The 25,219-nt window shown below is 37.5% G+C and overlaps 1 protein-coding gene across 1 annotated transcript in view; it reads left to right on the forward strand.

The window, feature by feature from the left end:
• LOC126263384 (lactosylceramide 1,3-N-acetyl-beta-D-glucosaminyltransferase A-like) overlaps positions 1 to 25,219 on the forward strand; it is a 79,971-nt gene that overhangs the window by 21,862 nt on the left and 32,890 nt on the right. The window contains exon 2 of the mRNA XM_049960477.1: positions 937 to 1,208. Coding sequence (XP_049816434.1) covers positions 937 to 1,208 — 272 coding nt within the window. The remainder of the gene's footprint in view (positions 1 to 936; positions 1,209 to 25,219) is intronic.

Below are 25,219 nucleotides of genomic sequence, written 5' to 3' on the forward strand. Positions count from 1 at the left end.
GAAATGTTTTAATGTTTTGTTCCTTGAATTCACCATTAATCAAACTTTGGGTAGTATAACTAATCATAAAAAATTTCTGGATGCAAAAATGGATAAAATAAGGGAAAGGCAACCACTTACCTATAGAGGACTTCTGTGTGGCACACAGAAACATGTAATGAAAACAGTTAGCACTAGCTTTCAAGCTCTTGCTGATTTTCTAGTAAGAGTACACATGCACCCAAATGTACAGGCTTACCGTGGCATTGAGACTTGCTGTATGTTTGGGTATCTGTGTGGTTGTGTCTGTGAATGTGTGTTCTTACTAGTAAAAGAGCAAGATCTTGAAAGCTAGTGTTAACTGTTTTTTGTTACTTGTTTCTGTGTCATGCACCAATCTTCTATAAGTATGTGGCTGCCTTTCTGTTATTTTATATATTTGATCAATAAAAGTCCTTCACCCACAGATTATTGTTTCCTGGAACAGTTCATTTCATTACTTTCAGTGGATGCCATATGAATGAATAATTCATTGTTCTAAATGACAGTCAAGTAAAATGGCACAGTGGTTGGGATTTTTGACTTTTTTTGTGAGGAGTGGAGTTCAAATCCCCATCCAGCTAGATTTTATGTGAGTCCCCTACATTGCTACAGACAAATTCTGGACAGATTCTTTCAACAGCCATAGCCTGTTGCCTTCATCTTTGGTTATCCAAACAATGCCCCATCTGTAATGAGCTTAAGTTGATGAGATGTTAGGCACTTACATTCTTTTAAATGGTGAACATAAATATTTTTTTAAGTTTACAGCATTTATGTACCCTGAGTAATATTTTTCATTGATCTGTGCAACTTGTTGACAAGTAATGATGTACAAGATGCTTTCAAATCAAATTGTTTTATTGTAAAATACAGTATTTCACAGAGAAAGTCTGATACATAATTTTTTAATTCCAGGAGCAGGTTGAAAAAGAGAGTGTTCTGCACAAAGATATAATCCAAGAAGACTTTTTGGACACATATTATAACTTGACTTTAAAAACTGTCATGTTACTGAAATGGACTATTAAAAACTGCCCATTTGTTCATTACATCATGAAAGCAGATGATAACACATTTATCAATATTGAAAGCCTTGTGCATTTGCTCCATTCTAAAGGTACAACTGGTTTATTGATGGGTGATCTTATTTGTGGTGCACATCCAGTTTCAGACTCGCACAGAAAAATGTATGTACATAGTTTTTGTTTTTATTAATTTATCTTTGTGAAATGGTTTTATTTTAAGCTCAGCTTTCAACTAAATATTACTTATACACACAAAAAAGTCTTATTGATATATATATATATATATATATATATATATATATATATATATATATATATATATATATATATATATATATATATGGTGTTGCCTTTCATATAAAATTAAATTGTGGGAGCTTAATTAAAAAATAACACAGTAAACACCACACACAAAAATTCAAATGATCAGAGTTCATTAAAAAATAAATAACAGACATATAACAATATTATGTCAGTCTTCAATGTTGTCACTGTTACCATTTCCTTGAACTGAATCCATACAGAAAATGTCTGCCAACTTGATATCAAAAACACGTATCATCTTCATTGTGCAGTTGTCTGAGCATCAATATCTGTTTTATCTATTTTTTTCTAAAAATTTCGCCATAAATGATCTACTGGAAGTGTTCTTGAAGTGACAAATGCATGTCTTATCAGTCATAAATTGACACATTAGACATGATGGCTTTTTTAATAGATATAAACCTTTGTAAAGAGTCCATGAAAATAAATAAATTACTTCTTTATGTACATCAGTCACCGCTTTTTTTGTATTGGACAAATCACCACCTACGACTAGAATCCTATTTGTATGTAGTCAGCTATGAAGTAAATTATTCCACTTAAGTTAGGATTAAATTTACAGAAGAAATTCACTATGTCTATTTTGAAATTTAGTTGCAGGCTGTATTAAAGGAACTAACCAAATCACAAAATATATACTTAGCTAAATGGAATAATCATGTTCTTTCATTTTAAGTTCATTGTTCCCTGGTAGAAACATCAGTTTGACAAAAACTTACGGTTATTTACATTTACATTTACACTGGTCTGCCAGATACATGAAAATACTCTACTCAGATTTTATGAAGGACACAAATCACATGTTGCATATAAATGTAGATTTGAATGCAGACTATGTCAGTATTGTAATAGTGTTAAATTCTGAATTTTAACATGCACTAAAAAAAGTATTACATTAATTTATCTTAGAAAAATATGGGTAGGAAGTCAGCAGTCAATGTACAACTCACATTAAAATCTTTTAAGATAAATCACTTAATCACTAGGAAAACATCAGAAAGGTAACTGACATGGCACTGTTATAGGACCTGCCCACACATTCACACAAATATAGTTAGAGAAAGTGTAGGGAACCTACATAAAGTGGGAAGAATGAAGAATTAATATGTCAACATTATACATATAGGCCTGTATATTAATATTGATTAACAACATGAAGGGTGTGACTCCCTTTCTCTTAATTTTACATGTATTCAACTTCAACAATCCTTTGTGTAGCAGTGTTTCTCTTGAAACATGCCAATATATGATCATTAGGATAAGTATGACATGAAGTGTTGACCTCAGATGTCAGGCACATCTATAGGCTTACATAAATTTTACAACAACCTTATTTCAATTATCTGATCACTTAGAATTCAATTTATTATACTAATTCATATTCTATCAATAATTTCATTCCACCTTTATCAAGTTTACATATATATCTGCATTGGTTCTGCTGTTACTAATCAATATTTGAACATAAAACATAAACAATTTTCATTTTGTAATTGTAACAGAGTTTTTGTAAGGACTGAAAGTAGCATTCATTTGTATTTGTTTACTAAACTCATAGATATTTAGGAACATTTTTCAACTTATAATCTTCATTATGTAAGCAAATTTATGTAAAACATTGTTAGCAAACATATTTTATGAATTTCAGTACTAAAAGCTAAAAGTCTTGTAAAATATTATGTTGTAATGTGAGAGAAATGAATTAATGTGTAACTGAATGGCAACAGTCTGTGTACTGGAGGAAGATTTTGATTGTAATCCATAAATTTTCTGTTTCTAATAAGGCAGTAATTGTTAGAAGTGTATATATAAGGAGTGGCGAATCAGCCATGAGTCTGTCAGTTTCCTAACAGTTTTTGTGAACCAGTTTGGTTACAATATTGCGCAATAAACATGTAAATTTGAAAGAGGACATTTTGTCAACATGAATTTCTTGAAATTTCTCTTAGCATTACCAAATAAATAGCTACACTGTCAAGAACTCAGCAAGTTGCAGCAAATTATGGTGGAGCAGATAACACAGTATCGGAGACTGTTAAGGAATCAAGAAGAGTATTTGCTAATTAATTGTTATGCCCTGAAATATTTCAGTTGAGATAAAGTATCCTGGCATTACAACTACACTCCTAATGAGGTTTTGCTAACATAATTGTGAGTTTTAGGTTGATTTATGAAATAATGGGCTCTGATACAATGGACAATTTAAAAGAAAGCACTGGCATGGAGATCTGAGAGGCATCATACACTGAAGTGCCAAAGAAATTATAGGCATGCATATTCACATACAGAGAGATGTAAACAGGCAGAATATAGCGCTGCAGTTGGCAACACCTATATAAGACGACAAGTGTCTGGTGCAGTTGTTACATCAGTTACTGCTGCTAAAATGGCTGGTTATCATTGTTTAAATGAGTTTGAACAAGGTGTTGTAGTCAGCTCACAAACAATGGGACACAGCATCTCCAAGGTAGTGATGAAGAGGGAATTTTCCTGTATGACCATTTCACAAGTGTATTGTGAATATCAGGAATCCAGTGAAACATCAAATCTCCAACATCGCTGTGGCTGGAAAAAGATCCTGTGAGAAAAGGACCAACAAAGACTGGAGAGAATAATTCAACATGACAGAAGTGCAAGCCTTCCACAAATGGCTGCAGATTTCATTGCTGGGCCATCAGTAAGTGTCAGCGAGCATACCATTCAACTAAACATCATCGGTATGAGGTTTCAGCACTGAATACCCACTCATGTACTCTTGATGATTGTGTGACACAAAACTTTATGCCTTGCCTGGCCTCATCAACACTGACAATGGACTGTTGATGACTGGAAACATGTTGCCTGGTCAGACGAGTCTCATTTCAAATTGTATCAAATGGATGTCAGCAGGAGACCTTTAAAGCTGGTGGAGGCTCTGTAATGGTGTGGGGCATGTGCAGTTTTAGTGATATGGCACCCCTGATATGTCTACATATGACCCTTACAGGTGACAGATACATAAGCTTCATGTCTGATTTGTGCATGCATTCATGTACATTGTGCATTCCAATGGATTGGGCAATTCCAGCAGGACAATGTGACACCCCACATGTCCAGATTTGCTACAGAATGGCTCCTGGAACACTCTTCTAAGTTCAAACACTTCTGCTGACCACCAAACTCCCCAGACATGAACATTATTGAATATATCTGGGATGTCTTGCAGCGAGCTGTTCAGAAGAGATCTCCACCCATTCATACTCTTATGGATTTATGGACAGCCCTGTAGAATTCATGGTGCCAATTCTCTCTAGCACTACTTCAAATATTATTCGAGTCCATGCCATCTCATGTTGTGGCACTTCTGCGTGATTCCGGGGGCCCTACATATACTACGCAGGCAATTTCTTTGACTCTTCAGAGTATATGTTAACAAATAAAATGAGATTAAAGAGACAGAACTAAAAACTGGACATAAGAAAAGAAATGATGTTTGTGACGTGAAACTAAATTGACATGGACAATTGAGATAACAACTTTGATTGTTTATTCTCTTTTGTGTGTGCTAGAAATTCTGTGTGAAGTCATACAATTTTATCGTGAGGACTGACATTTTCATTCAAAGTGCGAAGAACTGTGTTTCTTTCTCTTTTTTTAAAAAAAAAAGAAAAAGAAAAAAAAAGGTGAGTAATAGTAAGCAAGCCAGTGTGCCATTAGAAACTCGGGACCAGGTAGCAGACAATTTTGTGAGTTTAAACATCACTGATAATGACAGTGAAATAGAAGTAAAGTGAGGTTGTACAGAACCAGATTCATGACAATGAGGCTGTAGGAAGTGTTAATTTGTGTAGTGATTCAAGAATTTCTGTGTAAATTCTAGAACCACTCAGCCTTCTACTGTCTCGAACACTCAATATTCTAGATACAAGTGTGGGATGGTAAAATTCTACCTACTGTGCGTCACATGTTTGTGTGTGCAGGTCATGAGAAGAAGGTAGACGCGGTAGTTGAACGACACCAATAACTACTTGTTTGGCAATCCATAGATGTTTTAGAGGAAGAACAATGGAGTTTTTATGCAGCCCTGTGCCTATTGTGTCATTGACTATTGTTATGTGGAAGAAGAACAGTTGAAAAAGTAATCTTGTAAACTCTTAATCCAGCCTTGTTAGAGGCAAGACCTTTTTTTATGATTCATTTGAAGTAGAGTCATGGTTATTAAGCCAACTCTTTTATAAATGTAATTAAATTTGTTTCTGACATTGGACCGAGTAAGTGACTTATTGGAAGTCATATAAGTATGTGAAAAGTAAGAATTTTATTCTGTATTGAGTTCATTTATGGTGTTGTTTAATGAAAAGTAAAGTTCTTGTGTCTACTTATTTCAAAAGTAGAGAGAGAGGCTTAAATATTCCTGTACCTAGCATCATTCTACAAAGACGAAATCAAGAGAGTTTTCCAGCAGCTGTCTTGCCAGCAATGAAGATTGGCTGTGAATGTCAAGTAAGTCACCTCGTATAAAAGAAGTGGGGAGTTTGTATGTCTACTTCTTGATTTAAATCACCATTGTAAACGTTAGATTTGTGTGCTTGTCCAACATTCCTTGGTTTTGACAAAAGTGAAATTATAGGTTCAAATAATGGAGATATAGAATTATTGTGAAGGTTATTAGCTGAAACTGCTAATACTATAACTAGTACCATAGGTGGCCAAATTTTAGAAACAAACAATACTTTGAAGGATGTCAAAACATGAGACTCTTCAAGCTTTCCCAGTGGATGTGTTGTAAATAGTCTTCACGGGTTTGCCGCCAGATCACATTGTGCAAATTCCACAATATTTCCTTGAAGCAACTGTCCGACATTTTCAGGTGGTTCAACCTTGCTGGTGGCTAGTTATGGCTGATGGACATCGATGCCCCATTTATAGAATATGTGCGCGAAGAATGCGCAGCCGCAGAAATCACGCATGTGCCCTGATTTGCCATATTCAAACTCCCTCTGCTAAAAATTGCAGAGCAGCTCTCCTGTGCATGCACTATATGCTGTGTTTGTCAACAGTGTGGCCAGGTGTTACTCACCAATGGCCATACTAAGCTAATGTTATGACGAGCCTGTTATCAAAGTATCTTGATTCTTTGCATCGTGATTTAATAGCAGCCAATGCAGGGTTCCAGGCTGTGCTCAGCTAAAATCCCGTATCCTTGTTGATGAGATTATCGGCTGTACAGATATGTATGCTTCCTTAATGATGCAATCCCAGAAATATGATGCCATTATGCCGGGGATAAAACTTCCATCTTTTCATAAATTATACGATGTCCTGTATTCAGACAGTGTTCCGCAGTTGCCGACTTTTCCGGTTGATGAAGGGGTGTATGACGCTGATATTCATCACAGCGTTCTTGTACTGTGTGGCATGTCTGGCCCATATACACTACCCCACACTGACAAGGAGTCTTGTACACACCACATATCCTCAGGCCAAGGTCATCCTTAACTGAACCCAACAGGTTTCTCATTTTGCAGATGGTTGAAAAACTCACTTAATTCCATATCTTCCAAGGACTCTTCCAATTCTTGATGACATGGCACCAAAATACAGCAAAAAGACCAAAGTGGTGGGTGTCTTTGTATCTTCATTCTGCTCCATAGATTAAACTCACCTGGGCCTCAATGCATTATGTATCTGTCTCTCAGAATAACCATTTTGTTGGAACACTATCATCAAATGTTGTATTTCGCTCGACACGCTCTCAGGATCAGATACCACACATGCTGTATGAACTAACATACAAATGCACTACTGCATTGTGCAGGATGATGGCAGCTTGTGGCCTGCAGATATAAATCTGTACACGTTGGCTTGCAGTAGATGCTGTGTCCCAAGGTTCCATCTGCTTTCCTTCCTACGAAGACATCAAGAAAAGGTAAAGCAACATCTTTTTCCACTTCCATTGTGAAGTTTATATTCAGATGGAGCGAATTCAGATGCTGAAGAAACATAGGTAGAGTATCAAGTCCATGTGGCCACACCACAAATGTATCATCCACATACCGCAGAAAAAAAGAGGGTTTGAGAGCGGCTGACTGCAGTGCTTTTTCTTCAAAGTCCTCCATAAAATAATTGGCCACCACAGGAGAAAGAGGGCTTCCCTTGGCGACACCATTCACTTGTTCAAAATATTGGTCATGAAATAAAAAGTATGTTGAAATAAGCACATGTTTAAATAATGCTGCTATGTCCTCCTCAAACTTGTTGCTAATGAGCTCCAAAGAATCCTACATGGGCACCTTTGTAAATAAAGACAAAACATTGAAACTTACTAACAGATCCGATATTGCAATCTAAGAGTTTTCAGGCAACCTATGAAATCTTCAGAGTTTCAATGTGATGGTCGCAATTGCCTATGAGAGGTCCCAATAGTGATGTCAGGTATTTGGCAACATAATAAGTAGGTGCTCCTGTGTTACTTACAATGGGACAGAGAGGCACCCGATTCTTATGGATCTTGGGTAGGCCTTAGAGTCTTGGAGGAACTGCAGCCTGTTGACACAAACTCTTAGCAACTTTCACTGGAATTAAGCTGATGAGTTCCACAGTTTTTCTCTGGATCCTACCTGTAGGATCACTTTTTAATCTACTATACGCATGATTGTCAAGCGGTTTGTATATCTTGCCATTATATTCTGTACATGAGAGAAGCACAGTAGCATTTCTTTTATCAGCAGGTAAGATGTCAAAGTATTGGTATTCTCTCAATTCTCGTAGAGCATTTCTTTCAGCTGAGGTGATGTTAAAGTTGGACCTCTGAGATGAAGCTTGAGTCAAGATGCGGCTTGTGTCAGCATCCTTAGGAAGTTCTAAGTTCAATAATTGGTCAAATGGTTCAAATGGCTCTGAGCACTATGGGACTCAACTGCTGAGGTCATTAGTCCCCTAGAACTTAGAACTAGTTAAACCTAACGAACCTAAGGACATCACTAACATCCATGCCCGAGGCAGGATTTGAACCTGCGACCGTAGCGGTCCTGCGGTTCCAGACTGCAGCGCCTTTAACCGCACGGCCACTTCGGCCGGCAATAATTGGTCACTGTTGATCAATCTCATTCTGTTGTTGGGAGCTCCAATAATGTGCTGCTTGCCCAAAAGCAATTGTTGAATTTATTTAGTCCCAGAGGATTCATATTTCATGTTAATTTTCTTCCTGAAACTTGCATATAATTTCAGACATATCTATACTTATTTCTGTCATGGCTGCAGATGTCAAGTTCTAACTCACCTTGAAAACTACAGTTCATCTAAAAATTCATTATTATTGCAAATATTGAAGATTATATCTCTACTTGTATTTGTGTAATTAACTGCTTCACCTACAATTGGTTTCAAAGACAGGTTGAATATAAAATTTATTTAATAACACACTTATTGCAGCTGAATAGCCATACAAGTTCAAAACCCAATTATAATAATACATGAAATTATAAATTTTACATATTGTGATTTGCATAGTCACTCATTGCCTGTGCCCACTTGATATAGGGTTCTACATGGTAAGATTTACGTATTTGATGACACAGTTTACTCTCTTATATTGTGTCTGGTTCAAGATGTAATGTTTTGTTGCAAATAAGGTAGTGGAAATCACGGATTGCGATTCTGATGATCAAGTGTCTCATCACAAAGTTTTTCTTCGTCCATGTTTGACCAGTTATGGTGCTTTTACTGTAAAATTCTTGAGGCATATCTTCCCTTTGTTCTTTAAATATTTTTAATATACATTCTAAAGTGGTGGTGTTGGGCTGCATCAGATTTGTTTGTAGGTCTTCAGCAGGTATACAAGTCTGGATCATTTTGTTTTGGGCACTCCAATCACTTTGTTTATATAGGTCAGCTTTACTTTTTCGAGTGTCACAGGATTTTTCTCTGTGAGATGTGGTTTGATGATTTATAGGTATACGTCACTGTTAATGAGATATTGGCTCAGAATAGTGCCATTGCTGTCTCTAGGCTGGGGATCTCGTGTGTTCTATTTCATGGATAGCCATTATTGCTTGCACTGCTTTCTCTGTTACATTTTGTGAAACAATTTGCTCTTGTTTGTATAGTGACCTCTAGGTACTTGAAGTCTGGTACAATTTTCAGATTTTTTTTTTCCTATATGAAGATCTCAGCCAATGAAGGTGCTCTTTCTCCATTTCTGAGCACAAAATGTCATTCCCTAGAGTTCAGTAAGACATACAACTGAGCTGTCCAGTGTCTGAAAATTTACTTCTAGTTGTTGAACATTGTTTCTTGTGGATTGTATATTCTGGTGGAAGATTGTAAAATATATAGTTGTGCTTATCGTGGCAGGCTACCCCCTGTTGTGCTTGAGATTAAAAAATCCTTCTGATGGGATGGAGTCACTGTTTTTCATCAGCTTGCTAGACTGAACACTTCACTTGCTGCTACCCTAAGTAGGAAAAAGCGTACACTCTTGAATTTTTATTAGGTTGTACTCCATCAGGTTGCATAACTAAAGTCAGCTAAGCATTTACTTGAAGAGCATCAGACTAAATTCATTACAGCAAGTTCAAATCTGAACAAATTATATGAATTCAATGATGCTCCGATGGTTGAAGATGAGCATATGATAACTGGTGATATGATTCAGTTTGTGTGTGCTTTGAAAAATCTTGGTGCCCTAATATTAGCTGCTGACAAGTTTCCACAGTAATCCTTTGTAATACCATACTGAAAGAAATAAAGAAATAAGATTATATGAATTGCTTGGTTAATTATTGAGATCCTGTTGTTAGCTATGGCAGGACTTTTTTTTAAAAAAAACATTACAAAGTATATCCAAGTATTTCTCACAGAAATAATCATTTCTTTGTACAGTCCCCATATGAAGCCATGTTTGGCACACTGAACTTCCATATTATTTATTGTTTCTTGTTGTTTTGAAATGTGTTTTGAGCATATTACAATATTGCCTGCATACACATATGAGATTACACATTCCCTCTGGGGTATTCTTACAATTTCTTCCCCTGAAAGGGTAACTAACAGAGGACTCAATGGGTCTCCCTAGAATACTACATTCTATTGGAGTATTGGCTCTAGCAGGGAGAGGTTATCCGAGATCGTTATGTCCTTCCTTTGCAGTGTTGCATTTATAATTCGAGTCCATATGTTGTTTTCACTTAGGGTTTCCTTTAATTTTTTGTCACTAGCTTCCTGTTTATAAAGTCAAAGGCTTTTGTGTAATCTATAAATACTATATAAAACTTTTCTCTCTCTTCAAGGGCTTCCCATAAACTCTTTAGCAGTACTTCTACTGTGTCAGAATTGATCTTACATCCTGAATCCCATTTGGCTTTTGCTTAGGTGTTCATTGATTGTTATTATTTTTTTCAATATTTTGAAAGGTAAGTTTTCTATTGCCATGTTCAGTATCTTCTAGGATCCTTGTGGTTTCCTGTCCCTTTATATAGCACTTTTGTTACTAATTGCTTCCACTTTTCTGGAATGGAGGCTGTTTCCATGCACTTATTATAAAGTTTTGTCCACTTTGGCGGTAGTGGCTTCTTCCTCTGGTTTCTTTCTTATCTTTCCTGGAATGTTCTTTTCTTTTAGAATTTTTTTGTTGGTGTAAATGTATTTTGTGATTAGAATATAATTTATTCTAATTACTTAACTTATGAATTTTGATTTCTTCTTTGTTGTTGGTTAGTGTCTATTAAGTTTGATTCAATAAATTCTGGAGGAAAGGGTCTCATCCTTAAGATATGCACTATGAAATGGCCGATACAGGTTTTCAGTCTTTGAGAAATATAAGCTTTTATTCTTCCAACTTTTCAAAAGTAAATAATCTCAAATAAAACATGTCACACCATTAATATCACTGTATTTCTTCTCTCAGCAACCCCAGTTACTTCCATCATAACTCTACTCCTCACTGATACACCATAACTATAGCCAATTTAAAATTAATTGATGGTTGACATAGGTCACTCACCACTACTCTGTTGCCACATCAGCCACCAGCTACTGCTTATGTATAGGTGACACAAAAACATGGCAAACCCCCATTTCAGAAATATTATTAATGAGCAATGCAGAGCAATGTTGGAAGGTGCCTCTGCGAGGTATGTTGTAAATGTGAGATGCTCTGTCAACTGTTGATTTTAAGTGACCAATGACTGAACTGCAGCAGATGATGCACGTTACAGTCCTGAGCGTAAACCCATGTCGTGAGCTGCCCACAACTTCATGATTCGCAATGTATGTGAGAACACTGTGGTGAATGTTCTGCAGTAGAACTAAAATCACGATAATTTTTTTCATGTCTATTAAGGCTAACATCTATTAGCAAACTCAAGACAGAAAAGATTTAGTTTCAGTGCTAAAATCAAACTGCAATTTCTTTTTATCATTGGTTACCTGAAGCCATCCATCCTCTCACTGGCTACACAAACTGCCACAATACAAACCAATGAGCAGTCCTCAATGTCAATTCATTGCAGATTATAGATGACACAGGAGATACCAGAGGAAAAAAGAATGATATATAGAAAAATAAGAGCAAAGAAAAAAGTGAATAAGATTATGAAAATTATGTGTCAAAGAATTAGAAATAAAAAATTACATGTAAACCAGTTAACTGAAAAAAAATGATAATCTTTTTTTATTAGATTTGGAAATAAAAAAACTTTTATGGTACTTGACGAGAGTTGAACTCAAGACCTTCAGCATGGCAAGTTAATGCACTAACCATTGCACTCAAAAAAATGCTGAATGAATTAGTTATATTTTTGACTATTATCACCCAGTTACAATGATGAATTGTAGCCTTCAAAACCTCAGTTTCATACAATGTCATATGAAGCTTATCTAATGTAAGCCAATCTCTGTGATTATGACTACTGCATATGTGACACTGAATCGCATCTTGTGTGCAAGTATCAAGTAGTGTTTAGTTGATCCTTTGTGTGAAACGTGTATATTTCATTAGTGTCTTTAAGTGTGTGTGTGTGTTCTTTAAGAGAGAGAGAGAGAGAGAGAGAGAGAGAGAGAGAGAGAGAGAGAGAGAGAGAGAGAGAGAGTGTGTGTGTGTGTGTGTGTGTGTGTGTGTGTGTGTGTTGCTTGGGATGTAGTTATCATGTGTGGTGTGAAGTAAAAGTGCCAGACCCATGCCACAGGATCTAAACACATCAAGAAAGAAGAATGTGGAAAAGGAATTGAAAGTGAACTGACCAATTGTTTAGGCACTTTAGCAACAGTAAATAGTTCAGGTGTGACACTGAGCACTCTGATTGGTGGAAACCAGCCCCAAAGCATGAACTGTTAACTATCAAGTAATTTTAATGAGACTATAACAAACTGATTTGTCATTCAAATAGATGACGCTAGTGCTCAGGTGGCTGTCAAGCGAAACATTAACCCTGGAGCCAGTATGGTTAAGGAAGGCTGATGTTTCTTGTATTCCATGCAATGTCCATTTAAGTCTTTGTAATTTCTTAGTTAAAAAGCGTAATTTAAGGAGTTTAATGGCACTCTTCCTCAAGCTGAAGCACGTATTGCATGCTCACTAGTGTTTCCTTCATCCTTTGCAGCAAGGAAGACTTGCCGTGAATATATTATGAACAAGTTGCCATGGAGATTAGTACCACACTTTGCTGATGTGGTCCTGTTTGAATGTGCTTTATAGAATCTTGGTGCCTAATATTAGCTGCTGACAAGTTTCCATGGTAATTCTTTATAACACTGAACTGAAAAAAATAAAGAAACAGGACTACATTATTTGCTTTTTTATTTATTGAGATTTTGTTGTAAGAGACTTTTATAGCAATTTGTATAGCAATCCAGGGGAAAATTTGAGTGTATCTAATTTAAATGATATACCTAGTGTTCCAGATATACTCCCATCGGAAGTCAAGTGTGCTCTAGATAGCATGAAGAAGGGAACAGTGCCGGGTGATGATGAGCTCAGCGTTGACATCCTCAAACTGGCAGGAGAGGTAACAATAAATCACTTGGCAAAAGTATTTACTTCCTGCCTGCACTATGCTTCAATCCCTCTATCGTGGAACAAGGCTAAGATTATTTTGATACACAAAAAAGAAAGTATTCACAATATTAAAAACTACCGTCCTATCAGCTTGCTCTCAATTTTGTACAAAATTTTCACAAAGATCTTGTTAAACCGAATTAGTTCCACCCTATACTCAGCCCAACCTATAGAACAAGCTGTATTCCGAAGCAATTTCAGCACTATTGACCACATTCTGACCGTTAGTGAAGTGATAAGTAGAGCGAATGCCGGCCGAAGTGGCCGTGCGGTTAAAGGCGCTGCAGTCTGGAACCGCAAGACCGCTACGGTCGCAGGTTCGAATCCTGCCTCGGGCATGGATGTTTGTGATGTCCTTAGGTTAGTTAGGTTTAACTAGTTCTAAGTTCTAGGGGACTAATGACCTCAGCAGTTGAGTCCCATAGTGCTCAGAGCCATTTGAACCATTTTTTAGAGCGAATGAATACCAACTGCCTCTCTGCATTGCCTTTGTTGACTTTGAAAAGGCATTTGACTCCGTTAGCCATGTAGCTGTCCTCCAAGCTTTGAGTGAGCAAGGAGTGGGAGCAGCATACATTGAAGTGCTCAGGAAAATCTACGAGAATTCTTCAGCTTATGTTAACATCGGCAAATCAACTCAAGAATTCCGCATCATGAAGGGTGTCAAGCAAGGCGATCCCATCTCCCCAAAACTGTTCTCTGCTGTATTGGAAATGGATATGTCAAAGCTGAGCTGGGAAGGTAAGGGAATTAGAATTAATGGAAGAAGGCGTACCAACTTGAGATTTGCTGATGATATTGCCTTACTGGCCAAAGACTTCGCAGAGCTCCAAAACTTAGTTACAGATCTTGCATCAGAATGTCAGCTGGTTGGCTTGAACATGAACCTTTCCAAAACAAAAGTAATATCCAACAAATGGGTCCCAGCTGGAGATGTGAAAGTCAAGGACAGTCTACTAGAAGAGGTCAGTGAATATGTCTACCTTGGCCAGATTATAAATATGAAGGGAGACATAAGGCCAGAAATCTATTGACGCATCAAGCTTGGCTGGCAAGCATTTGGGAAGAACTCAAAAGTATTCAAATCAAAAATGCCAGTAAATCTGAAGAAAGCAGTATTTGATCAATGCATTCTTCCTGTGATGACGTATCGCTGCGAGACATGGACACTGAACTCATACACAAAAGGGAAACTTAGGACAGCACAGAGAGCCATGGAGAGATCAATGCTGGGCTATGCAAGAAAGGACAGGAAAAGGGCAGATGACATCCGGTCTGTGATGAAGGTTAATGACATCTTAGAGAGAGTAGGTTCCTTGAAATGGCAGGGATAAAAAGGACGTGACAAGGTCTATTGAGATATTTCTCACAGAAACAATCATTTCTTAGTACAGTCTCTATATGAATAGATCAGGCTTAGGTTCAAGATCATTTTAGCGTCAAGTGGACCAGTACAATAAACTGTGAAATCAGAAGCTGGTAGGTTCACTAAAATCACACCTAGCCTAACTTGTTCACAATGCCTAGATTTTTGTTTTAACTTTCCATCCTTATCAATGTAAGGTAAACAATTGCAAATACCTGAATCATTTATTTTCCTGCACACTACAGGCGTTCTTGTTATTTACAACATTATCTTTCAATATGACAGTATCAGCACTGAAACCCAGCCATGGAAATTGTGGCTTGATTACAATATCTAATTGCACTGATTCAGCTCAAGACTGTTTTTTATCTTCTTCTGAAATGTATTTTCTCAAAGCTTGAGGCTCAGAAAACTTGCCTGGAAATTAGTGCTATTTTGGAAGTCTGTATTATAAACAGCCATCAAGCTGTTCACCCTGTTTAGCAAGAGTAATAGAAGGCAGATTTCAGACTACCTAACAGATCAAAACGAACATTTCTGTTCCAACACTGACAATGTTGAGTGTTTATGAAAAAAGTTTAAGGCAATTGTAAAATGCGTTTTAGACAGGTACGTGCCGAGTAAAACTGTGAGGGACGGGAACAACCCACCGTGGTTCAACAACAAAGTTAGGAAGCTACTGCAAAAGCAAAGAGAGCTTCACTCCAAGTTTAAACGCAGCCAAAACCTCTCAGACAAACAGAAGCTAAACGATGTCAAAGTTAGCGTAAGGAGGGCTATGCGTGAAGTGTTCAGTGAATTCGAAAGTAAAATTCTATGTACCGACTTAACAGAAAATCCTAGGAGGTTCAGGTCTTACGTTAAATCAGTAAGTGGCTCGAAACAGCATATCCAGACACTCCAGGATGATGATGGCATTGAAACAGAGGATGACACGCGTAAAGCTGAAATACTGAACACCTTTTTCCTAAGCTGTTTCACAGAGGAAGCCTGCACTGCAGTTCCTTCTCTAAATCCTTGCACAAACGAAAAAATGGCTGACATCGAAATAAGTGTCCAAGGAATAGAAAAGCAACTGGAATCACTCAACAGAGGAAAGTCCACTGGACCTGATGGGATACCAATTCGTTTCTACACAGAGTACGCGAAAGAACTTTCCCCCCTTCTGACAGCTGTGTACCGCAAGTCTCTAGAGGAACGGAAGGTTCCAAATGATTGGAAAAGAGCACAGGTATTCCCAGTCTTCAAGAAGGGTCATCGAGCAGATGCGCAAAACTATAGACCTATGTCTCTGATGTCGATCTGTTGTAGAATTTTAGAACATGTTTTTTGCTCGAGTATCATGTCGTTTTTGGAAACCCAGAATCTACTCTGTAGGAATCAACATGGATTCTGGAAACAGTGATCGTGTGAGACCCAACTCGCTTTGTTTGTTCATGAGACCCAGAAAATATTAGATACAGGCTCCCAGGTAGATGCTATTTTCCTTAACTTCCGTAAGGCGTTCAATACAGTTCCGCACTGTCGCCTGATGAACAAAGTAAGAGCCTACAGAATATCAGACCAGCTGTGTGGCTGGATTGAAGAGTTTTTAGCAGACAGAACACAGCACGTTGTTATCAATGGAGAGACGTCTACAGACGTTAAAGTAACCTCTGGCATGCCACAGGGGAGTGTTATGAGACCATTGCTTTTCACAATATATATAAATGACCTAGTAGATATTGTCGGAAGTTCCATGCAGCTTTTCGCGGATGATGCTGTAGTATACAAAGAAGTTGCAGCATTAGAAAACTGTAGCGAAATGCAGGAAGATCTGCAGCGGATAGGCACTTGGTGCAGGGAGTGGCAACTGACCCTTAACATAGACAAATGTAATGTATTGCGAATACATAGAAAGAAGGATCCTTTATTGTATGATTATATGATAGCGGAACAAGCACTGGAGCAGTTACTTCTGTAAAATATCTGGGAGTATGCGTGCGGAATGATTTGAAGTGGAATGATCATATAAAATTAATTGTTGGTAAGGCGGGTACCAGGTTGAGATTCATTGGGAGAGTCCTTAGAAAATGTAGTCCATCAACAAAAGAGGTGGCTTACAAAACACTCGTTCGACCTATACTTGAGTATTGCTCAACAGTTTGGGATCCGTACCAGATCGGGTTGACGGAGGAGATAGATCCAAAGAAGAGCGGCGCGTTTCGTCACAGGGTTATTTTGTAACCATGATAGCGTTACGGAGATGTTTAGCAAACTCAAGTGGCAGACTCTGCAAGAGAGGCGCTCTGCATCGCGGTGTAGCTTGCTGTCCAGGTTTCGAGAGGGTGCGTTTCTGGATGAGGTATCGAATATATTGCTTCCCCCTACTTATACCTCCCGAGGAGATCACGAATGTAAAATTAGAGAGATTCGAGCGCACACGGAGGCTTTCAGACAGTCGTTCTTCCCGCGAACCATACGCGACTGGAATAGAAAAGGGAGGTAATGACAGTGGCACGTAAAGTGCCCTCCGCCACACACCGTTGGGTGACTTGCGGAGTATAAATGTAGATGTAGATGTAGATGTCATTGTTCTTATTAATGTAATAGGTGGAAGTTCATAATATACACTACCATTTCCCCTTCCAAACTAACCCCCATCCCAAATACCAATATCTTACCCTTTGCTGTCCAAGAATAACTGGGCCACACTCACAGACACCATGATGTTTTTGCAAAAATACTCCCTCTTGGCAGGAGTGCCCTTACCCAGGAGCTCCTGGCATAGCTGGCAACTTTGAGTAATGAGATGGTGATCATTATAAAATCTAATATTTCTATGACTTGGCCTGGTATGTAACACTTCAACAAACAGTCTTTGGCTCTGTCACACCACTCAAAAATATTGCTGTCTCTCACTGTGACTGATCCTGGAGGGAAAGTATCTTAAATCTTTGAGCCATTTTGTTACTAACATCATCGATGTACATCCAGTAAACAGTAGTGGTTCTTGGGAAGTGGCAAAATTCAGTGACTGGAGCAGGGTCAAGTATCCCCATGTTAGAATCCTTCATCTTATCCTACACTTTAGTGTCAGCACATGTGAGCATTTTTATCTCCGACTGATCCTTCCTGCAACACAATTTAAGACACATCACTTAAACTTATAATGAATCCACATTGAGGGCACAAATTTTAATTCATTTCCTGACCTTCCATCATTGTCATAGATGAAGATGAAACCCAAATGTCTCTATGAAAATTAATTGTAAGGACTATAACTATGGTCAATCAGTGAGGAGTAGAGTTGTAATGGAATTAGTTGGAAGAGGGTGTTGAAAGAAGAAATATGGTGATTTCGAAGGTGTAACATGCTTTATTTGAGGTTATTCACTTTTGAAAAATTGGAAGAATAAAAGTTTATATTTTTCTAAGACTGACCACCTGTACTGATCCCTTCATAGAGCATATCTTAAGAATGAAACCCTTACCTCCAGCATTTATTGAATCAAACTTAATACACTGACCAACAACAAAGAAGAAATCAAAATTCATAAGTTCATTATTTAGAATAAATTTACATTCTAATCACAAAACACATTTACACCAACAAGAAAATTCTAAAAGAAAAGAACATTCTAGCAAAGACAGGAAAAGAAATTAGTGGAAGAAGCCACAAGAGACCCATATGTTGCACTACACCCCAGAAAATGAGCCAAAACACATTACATAAGTATGAAAGGTTGGGAGACTGACTTCAAAAATTTACTGAACAGGAAGGGATTGCAAGGCAGACAAGAGAGCAAACATAAGGTATTGTCACAAACAACTACAGAAGTGATCCCATTGGCCACAGAAGAGGTCAAAGATGCCATTAACAGCACCAGAACATAAAAAAATCTCCAGGCTCTGACAAACTGTATAGTGAATTTTTAAAAGATGCAGCCAAATATTAACACAAAATTGGACAAAACCTTACAATTGTGCATAGAAACAGCCTCCATTCCAGAAAAGTGGAGACGGTCAGTAACAAAAGTGCTATATAAGAATAGGAAACCACAAGGACCTTAGAAGATACTGAGGCATGGTAATTCAAAATACTCACAAAATCAGTAACAGAAAGAATAAAGTAAACAATCAATGAACACCTCCCCAAAAGCCAAATGGGATTCAGGAAAGGAAGATCAATTCTGACACCAATAGAAGTACTGCTAAGAGCTTATGGGAATCCCTTGAAGAGAGAGAAAAGTTTTATGTAATATTTATAGATTCCACGAAAGCCTTTGACTTTATAAACAGGAAGCCCCAAGTTAATTAAGGAATGTTCTTGTGAGTTTAGTACAATTCTAAGTTACTTGTGTAACCAGTCAATTATAACTGGGACATTTCCTGACTGGCTAAAATATGCAGATGTTAAGCCTCTATTCAAGAAAGGGGATAAAGATATACCATCAAACTACAGACCGATTTCACGTTTGCCAGCATTCTCAAAAATTTTAGAAAACGTAATGTACAGGCAGCTGCTCAACCATCTGACCACAAATAACATATTATCAAGAACACAGTTTGGATTGCTGAAGGGTTCTGATATCGAGAAGACTATTTACACCTACAGTGAAAATGTACTTAATTCATTAAATAACAAATTACAAGCAGCAGGTATTTTCTGTGATTTGTCAAAGGCATTTGATTGTGTGAACCACAACATCCTTTTAAGTAAATTAGAATTCTATGGTGTCACGGGCAGTGCTGCAAAATGGTTCGAGTCATACCTCACTAACAGGAAACAAAGGGTGTCAGTGCAAGGGACTAGTGAATTAAGTCATCAGTCATCATCAGAATGGAAAGAAATTACATGTGGTGTCCCACAAGGATCCATTTTAGTGCCATTGCTTTTTCTTGTGTACATTAATGATCTCTCATCAGTTACACTGCCAGAAGCAGAGTTCGTTTTGTTTGCAGATGACACAAGTATTGCAATAAATACTATGTCAAGTGTAGTTCTAGAAAGATCTGCTAATGATATTTTCATGGATATTAATAAATGGTTTAAAGCCAACTCACTGACATTAAACTTCGAAAAGACTCACTATATGCAATTTAGAACCTGTATGAGGTTTCCACCCAGCATATGCATAAAATACGAAGAAGAGCAGATAGAAGAGGTTGACAGTCTTAAATTCCTGGGATTACAACTTGATAATAAATTCAGTTGGGAAGAGCACACCATAGAACTGCAGAAACGCCTTAACAAATCTGTATTTGCAATTCGAGTGTTAGCAGACATAGGTGACATAAAAATGAAAAAGCTTGCATACTTTGCCTACTTTCATTCCATAATGTCATATGGTATAATATTTTGGGGTAACTCTTCAAGTCAAACAAAAGTTTTCAGAGTCCAAAAGCGTGTAATACATATTATTTGTGGAGTAAATTCACAGACGTCCTGTAGAAACCTCTTCAAAGAACTGGGTATACTAACTACTGCCTCTCAGTATATTTACTCATTAATGAAATTTGTCCTAAATAATATATCTCTTTCCAACAAACAGCTCAGTTCATACATACAATACCAGGAACAAAAATGATCTGCATAAGGACTTAAAAGCACTTACTTTAGTTCAAAAAGGGGTCCACTACTCAGGAACTCTCATCTTCAATAATTTGCCAATAAACATAAAAAATTTAGTTACAAATAAAGATCAGTTTAAAAGGAGCCTTCTACTCCATTGACGAATTTTTTAATAGAAACAAATGATGTATTGTATATATTCATACTATTAGTATTGTTATTTCAGCTTTAAAAAAAAAAAAAAATTTGACATGTTCCACATCCACGAGGATCTCCTCAGCATGGGTCTATGGAATATAAACTAATCTAATCTAATCTAAAGAAAACAACATATGGACTCGAATAATAAGTGCAACACTGCAAAGGAAGGACATATTTTATGCTTAATTTTATTGCTAAAATGCAGCTATACCAGTAATTAGTCTGTTTGAAGCAACTTATGTAAAGTCTTAGTCTGCTGTTGTATTCTGCACTCAATAACAAATTTGTGAACATGCTAGGAATATTGTGCTTTCAATAATTACCAAGTAATTGATATAAACTTACTACACTGATGGGTACAAAGTGTATTTTGCAACTTAAAAATTTAGTTTTTGCAAATTGGCTAGCTATTTCTGATAAACATATTATTTGGAATTGATATACATGGTAGGAATACTTTTCAGTCGTTCTTTTGACAGTATGTATTGTTATATTCTGAAAAATTGTAACTTACTTTGGAATTCTTAATGAAATAATGTTTGCATCCATACAATATTTTAAAGCATTAACTTCGTTATTTTTCTATGTCTCGGAATTAATTTAGTTTAACAATGAAAAATCCAATATGGAATGTAACAATATTATGAAAAGGAAAGTTGCTAACCACCATGTAGCTGAGATGCTGGTCGCAGATAGGCACAACAAAAAGACTCTCACGATTAAAGCTTTTGGTGATTAAAGCTTTCGTCAACAATAGACACACATACTCATGCACATCCACCCACACACACACGCGCGCGCGCGCGCACACACACACACACACACACACACACACACACACACACACACACACATTATGCTGGCATAATTCTAGGGACCTAGAAACCTGCTACACTGTATGTGCCATTTGGCTTCTCCCACCCAACACCAGTCCCTCTGAACTGCGGAGATGGGAACTTGCACTCCAACACATCCTTTCATCCCGCCATCCCCCTGGACTGAACCTACGTTAAACAACCTCACTCCCATTTACTCTTCAGTCTTCTCCTCTTTCCCTTTCCTCTTTAGCCATTCACGCATCTTTTCATCCTACATAGTTGTGTTTATCTTTATACTATATACCTCTTTACTTCTGTATGCATCCTCTTTGGTTTGAAGCTGGCACAGTACTTACAGTAGAATATCTTTGGCTTCCCTCTGACAACCATGCCTCCATCCTTGCTACCCTCCCTGTTTTCCTTTCCCTGTTGCTTCATAACCTGGGTTGTGAGTAACTGAATCTACTTTCCCTTCTTCCCTTTCTTTCCCCTCTCTCCTCCCTGATGAAGGAACATTTGTTCCAAAAGCTAGGAACAAAAAAAAATTTTTGGTTCTGTTTTTTATGTATCTATCGGCTGTACTGAGCTGAGGTAAGTACTGGCCAACCCCTCTATCTCTTTGTTAGTATTTGTTTCACATCTTTATATGAGATTTTCCATTAATCATTTATATCACCCATAATGATTATTGTAAATCACATATACATACCAGCAGTTTTCATACAGCAAGAAAGGTAGTTTGTTAGCATCCATCAACAGCACAGCTTGTAGAACTTTGTTTATATATTTTTTTCGGCTGGACATCTTGCCTGCAAATAAAGCAACTTTGTGGAAAATCTGTACCTGGAATTTATTTCATACATTACACAATGAATTCTTACAGCAACACAGCAGAAGAGACCAGAAGTATCTGCAGTGAAGCAGCACCTAATGAATGAAGATCTTCAAGGTTATGTAATTTCACAAACATTTTTGGTAACAATATTTCATCTGTAAATTAATTAACAGTTCTGCATTTTTCAGTTCAATCAATTTGTTGAAATAGTTGCATCTTAGCATGTGCTGGCCCATTTTTTAAAAATTCTTGCAGACCACATAGTTTTTGTGGCTGTAAAACTTTTGGCACAAACTTTTAACTTTTGTTAGTCTGCAAATATTTTAATTATCAGCAATCCATATTATACACATCCCACACCACAATGACTTCTTTGCCATCAGCAGTTTCATTTTATTCTATAGTAGATTCTCCATGAATGGTGGGGATTCATGTATTTATATGGAAAGAGAAATGACCTTATTGCATTAAATGTTGATAAACGTTTCAGACTTTCAGCTGTGGATGCAAGAGAACATAGAATGTTAAAAATTAATTGTATTCTCTCTATACCAGTCCCCCAGTCAAAACTAAACCAGATACTAGCTAAGGTACCTTATTCAAAAACAAACATAATCGTCTGTGTGGATCTAAGTACCAATACAATGAAGTCAGTATTGCATACTTCAGTATTCTGTACAGTTACATCATGTCTTCACTTGTAAATTGTCCCACTAGCGTAACCAAACAATCTTCTACATTATTAGACCATGCAGCAGCAGTATAGATAGGAAAGAATGCCATACACATGTTCAAAACCTAGGCATATCAGATCATCTGTATCAAATATTAAAAATATATGTAAAAACAAAGATGATGTGACCCACCGAACGAAAGCGCTGGCAGGTCGACAGACACACAAACAAACACAAACACACACACAAAATTCAAGCTCTCGCAACAAACCGCCGCCCCACCAGGAAAGAGGGGAAGGAGAGGGAAAGACGAAAGGATGCGGGTTCTAAGGGAGAGGGCAAGGAGTCACTCCAATCCCGGGAGCGGAAAGACCCACCCTAGGGGGAAAAAAGGACAGGCACACACTCGCACACACACACACGCACAGGATATGTGTGTGTGTGCGAGTGTGTGCCTGTCATTTTTTCCCCCTAGGGTGGGTCTTTCCGCTCCCGGGATTGGAGTGACTCCTTGCCCTCTCCCTTAGAACCCGCATCCTTTCGTCTTTCCCTCTCCTTCCCCTCTTTCCTGGTGGGGCGGCGGTTTGTTGCGAGAGCTTGAATTTTGTGTGTGTGTTTGTGTTTGTTTGTGTGTCTGTCGACCTGCCAGCGCTTTCGTTCGGTGGGTCGCATCATCTTTGTTTTTACATATATTTTTCCCACGTGGAATGTTTCCCTCTATTATATTGATATCAGTAATTTGAACCCAACAACTACGTTTGTTATTGTCACTGTTGCATTTCGAAATCTTTTCTGTTGTCTTATTTTCTCTTTCTGTTTTTGCCAGTAGTTTCACTTTGTATTCACCTTCTCCTTTTTACCGTAATCTGCTATACAATTTTATCCCGCCTATATATACTTAATAATACGTAACCCACTTCCAAACCATAACAAAAAAAAAAAAAAATTTACCACTTTCAACACTACCGCTGCTATAAAATCCACCATTTCTAGTTCACAAACAGTTCCTTTCACCTTTTAAACAACCATTTCGGGTAATTCTAATAACTTTCGCTTTATTTCCATTTCCGTTTTTCCCACATCACTGATAATTTTTATCCGCTTCCCACAGGTTTTAACGTCATTATTTCCTCGTCAGATAATTGTTAGCCTCATTTTCATAATCTGCCACCACAAAACCACTCCTTTTAATATATTACACGCAGTTTTTTCGAAATTTTCCCGAATTTCTCCGTCCTTTAACGTGTTTTGGCGGCAACACAACCACCTAACCTTTGTGCACATCGTTGTCTACCAACCCAAGTCCAACATAGCCCAGCTGTAACCAACACCTTCTCACCTTTTTTCACACCAGATCTCCAGTTACTTTCCAGTCCACCTTTATCTCTCCCCATATATTTTTATTTTCATTTTCATTTCAGCCTCATGTTACACTTTCCACCTTCTAATACCATGTCACCCTCACAACACCCCCACAACGACCCCATTAAGTTTTATTTACATTCCCTCCGCAAACATGCCTTCGCCCTAGCCAGATTACGCTCCCATATTCTATTTTCTCAGGCTTGTCTGACATTTGGCATTACCCCCAAAGGCCTCACACTTAAAGTTCCCATCTCTGGCTAGTGATATGTGTGTGTGTGCGAGTGTGTGCCCGTCCTTTTTTCCCCCTAGGGTGGGTCTTTCCGCTCCCGGGATTGGAGTGACTCCTTGCCCTCTCCCTTAGAACACGCATCCTTTCGTCTTTCCCTTTCCTTCCCCTCTTTCCTGGTGAGGCGGCGGTTTGTTTCGAGAGCTTGAATTTTGTGTGTGTGTTTGTGTTTGTTTGTGTGTCTGTCGACCTGCCAGCGCTTTCGTTCGGTGGGTCGCATCATCTTTGTTTTTACATATATTTTTCCCATGTGGAATGTTTCCCTCTATTATATAAATATTAAAAATAAATATTTATATGTAAAAGACTTCTAAATTAAAAGTTTATATGAGTTTATTCAAAATTAGGCTTGATGAATTTTCATCCCAGGTGCAATACAAAGAACGGGAGGAAACATATGCTGAAACAAATGTGAGCAAAATGTTTAATAATTTAATGTCTCTATTTAAACTAAAATTTGACCAAGCATTCCCCTAAACATTGCATTCCATTGTGATTTCAGAAAGACGTATATGGGTGACCAGAGGTATAAAAAAAACTTCTAAATCCCTTAGGTATGCTCACTTCCATCAATTTTATATACACTATAGGAGAATTTATCAAAAGGTACTGTTAGCTGCTAAAGAAACTTAGAAACCATAAAATACTGTTGCATGCAGCACACAAAAGAAAATCAGCATGGAACATTATCAACAAAGACAGCAGATGTTGGGCAA

The sequence above is a fragment of the Schistocerca nitens genome, chromosome 6, assembly GCF_023898315.1.
Source record: "Schistocerca nitens isolate TAMUIC-IGC-003100 chromosome 6, iqSchNite1.1, whole genome shotgun sequence".
NCBI lineage: Eukaryota > Metazoa > Arthropoda > Insecta > Orthoptera > Acrididae > Schistocerca > Schistocerca nitens.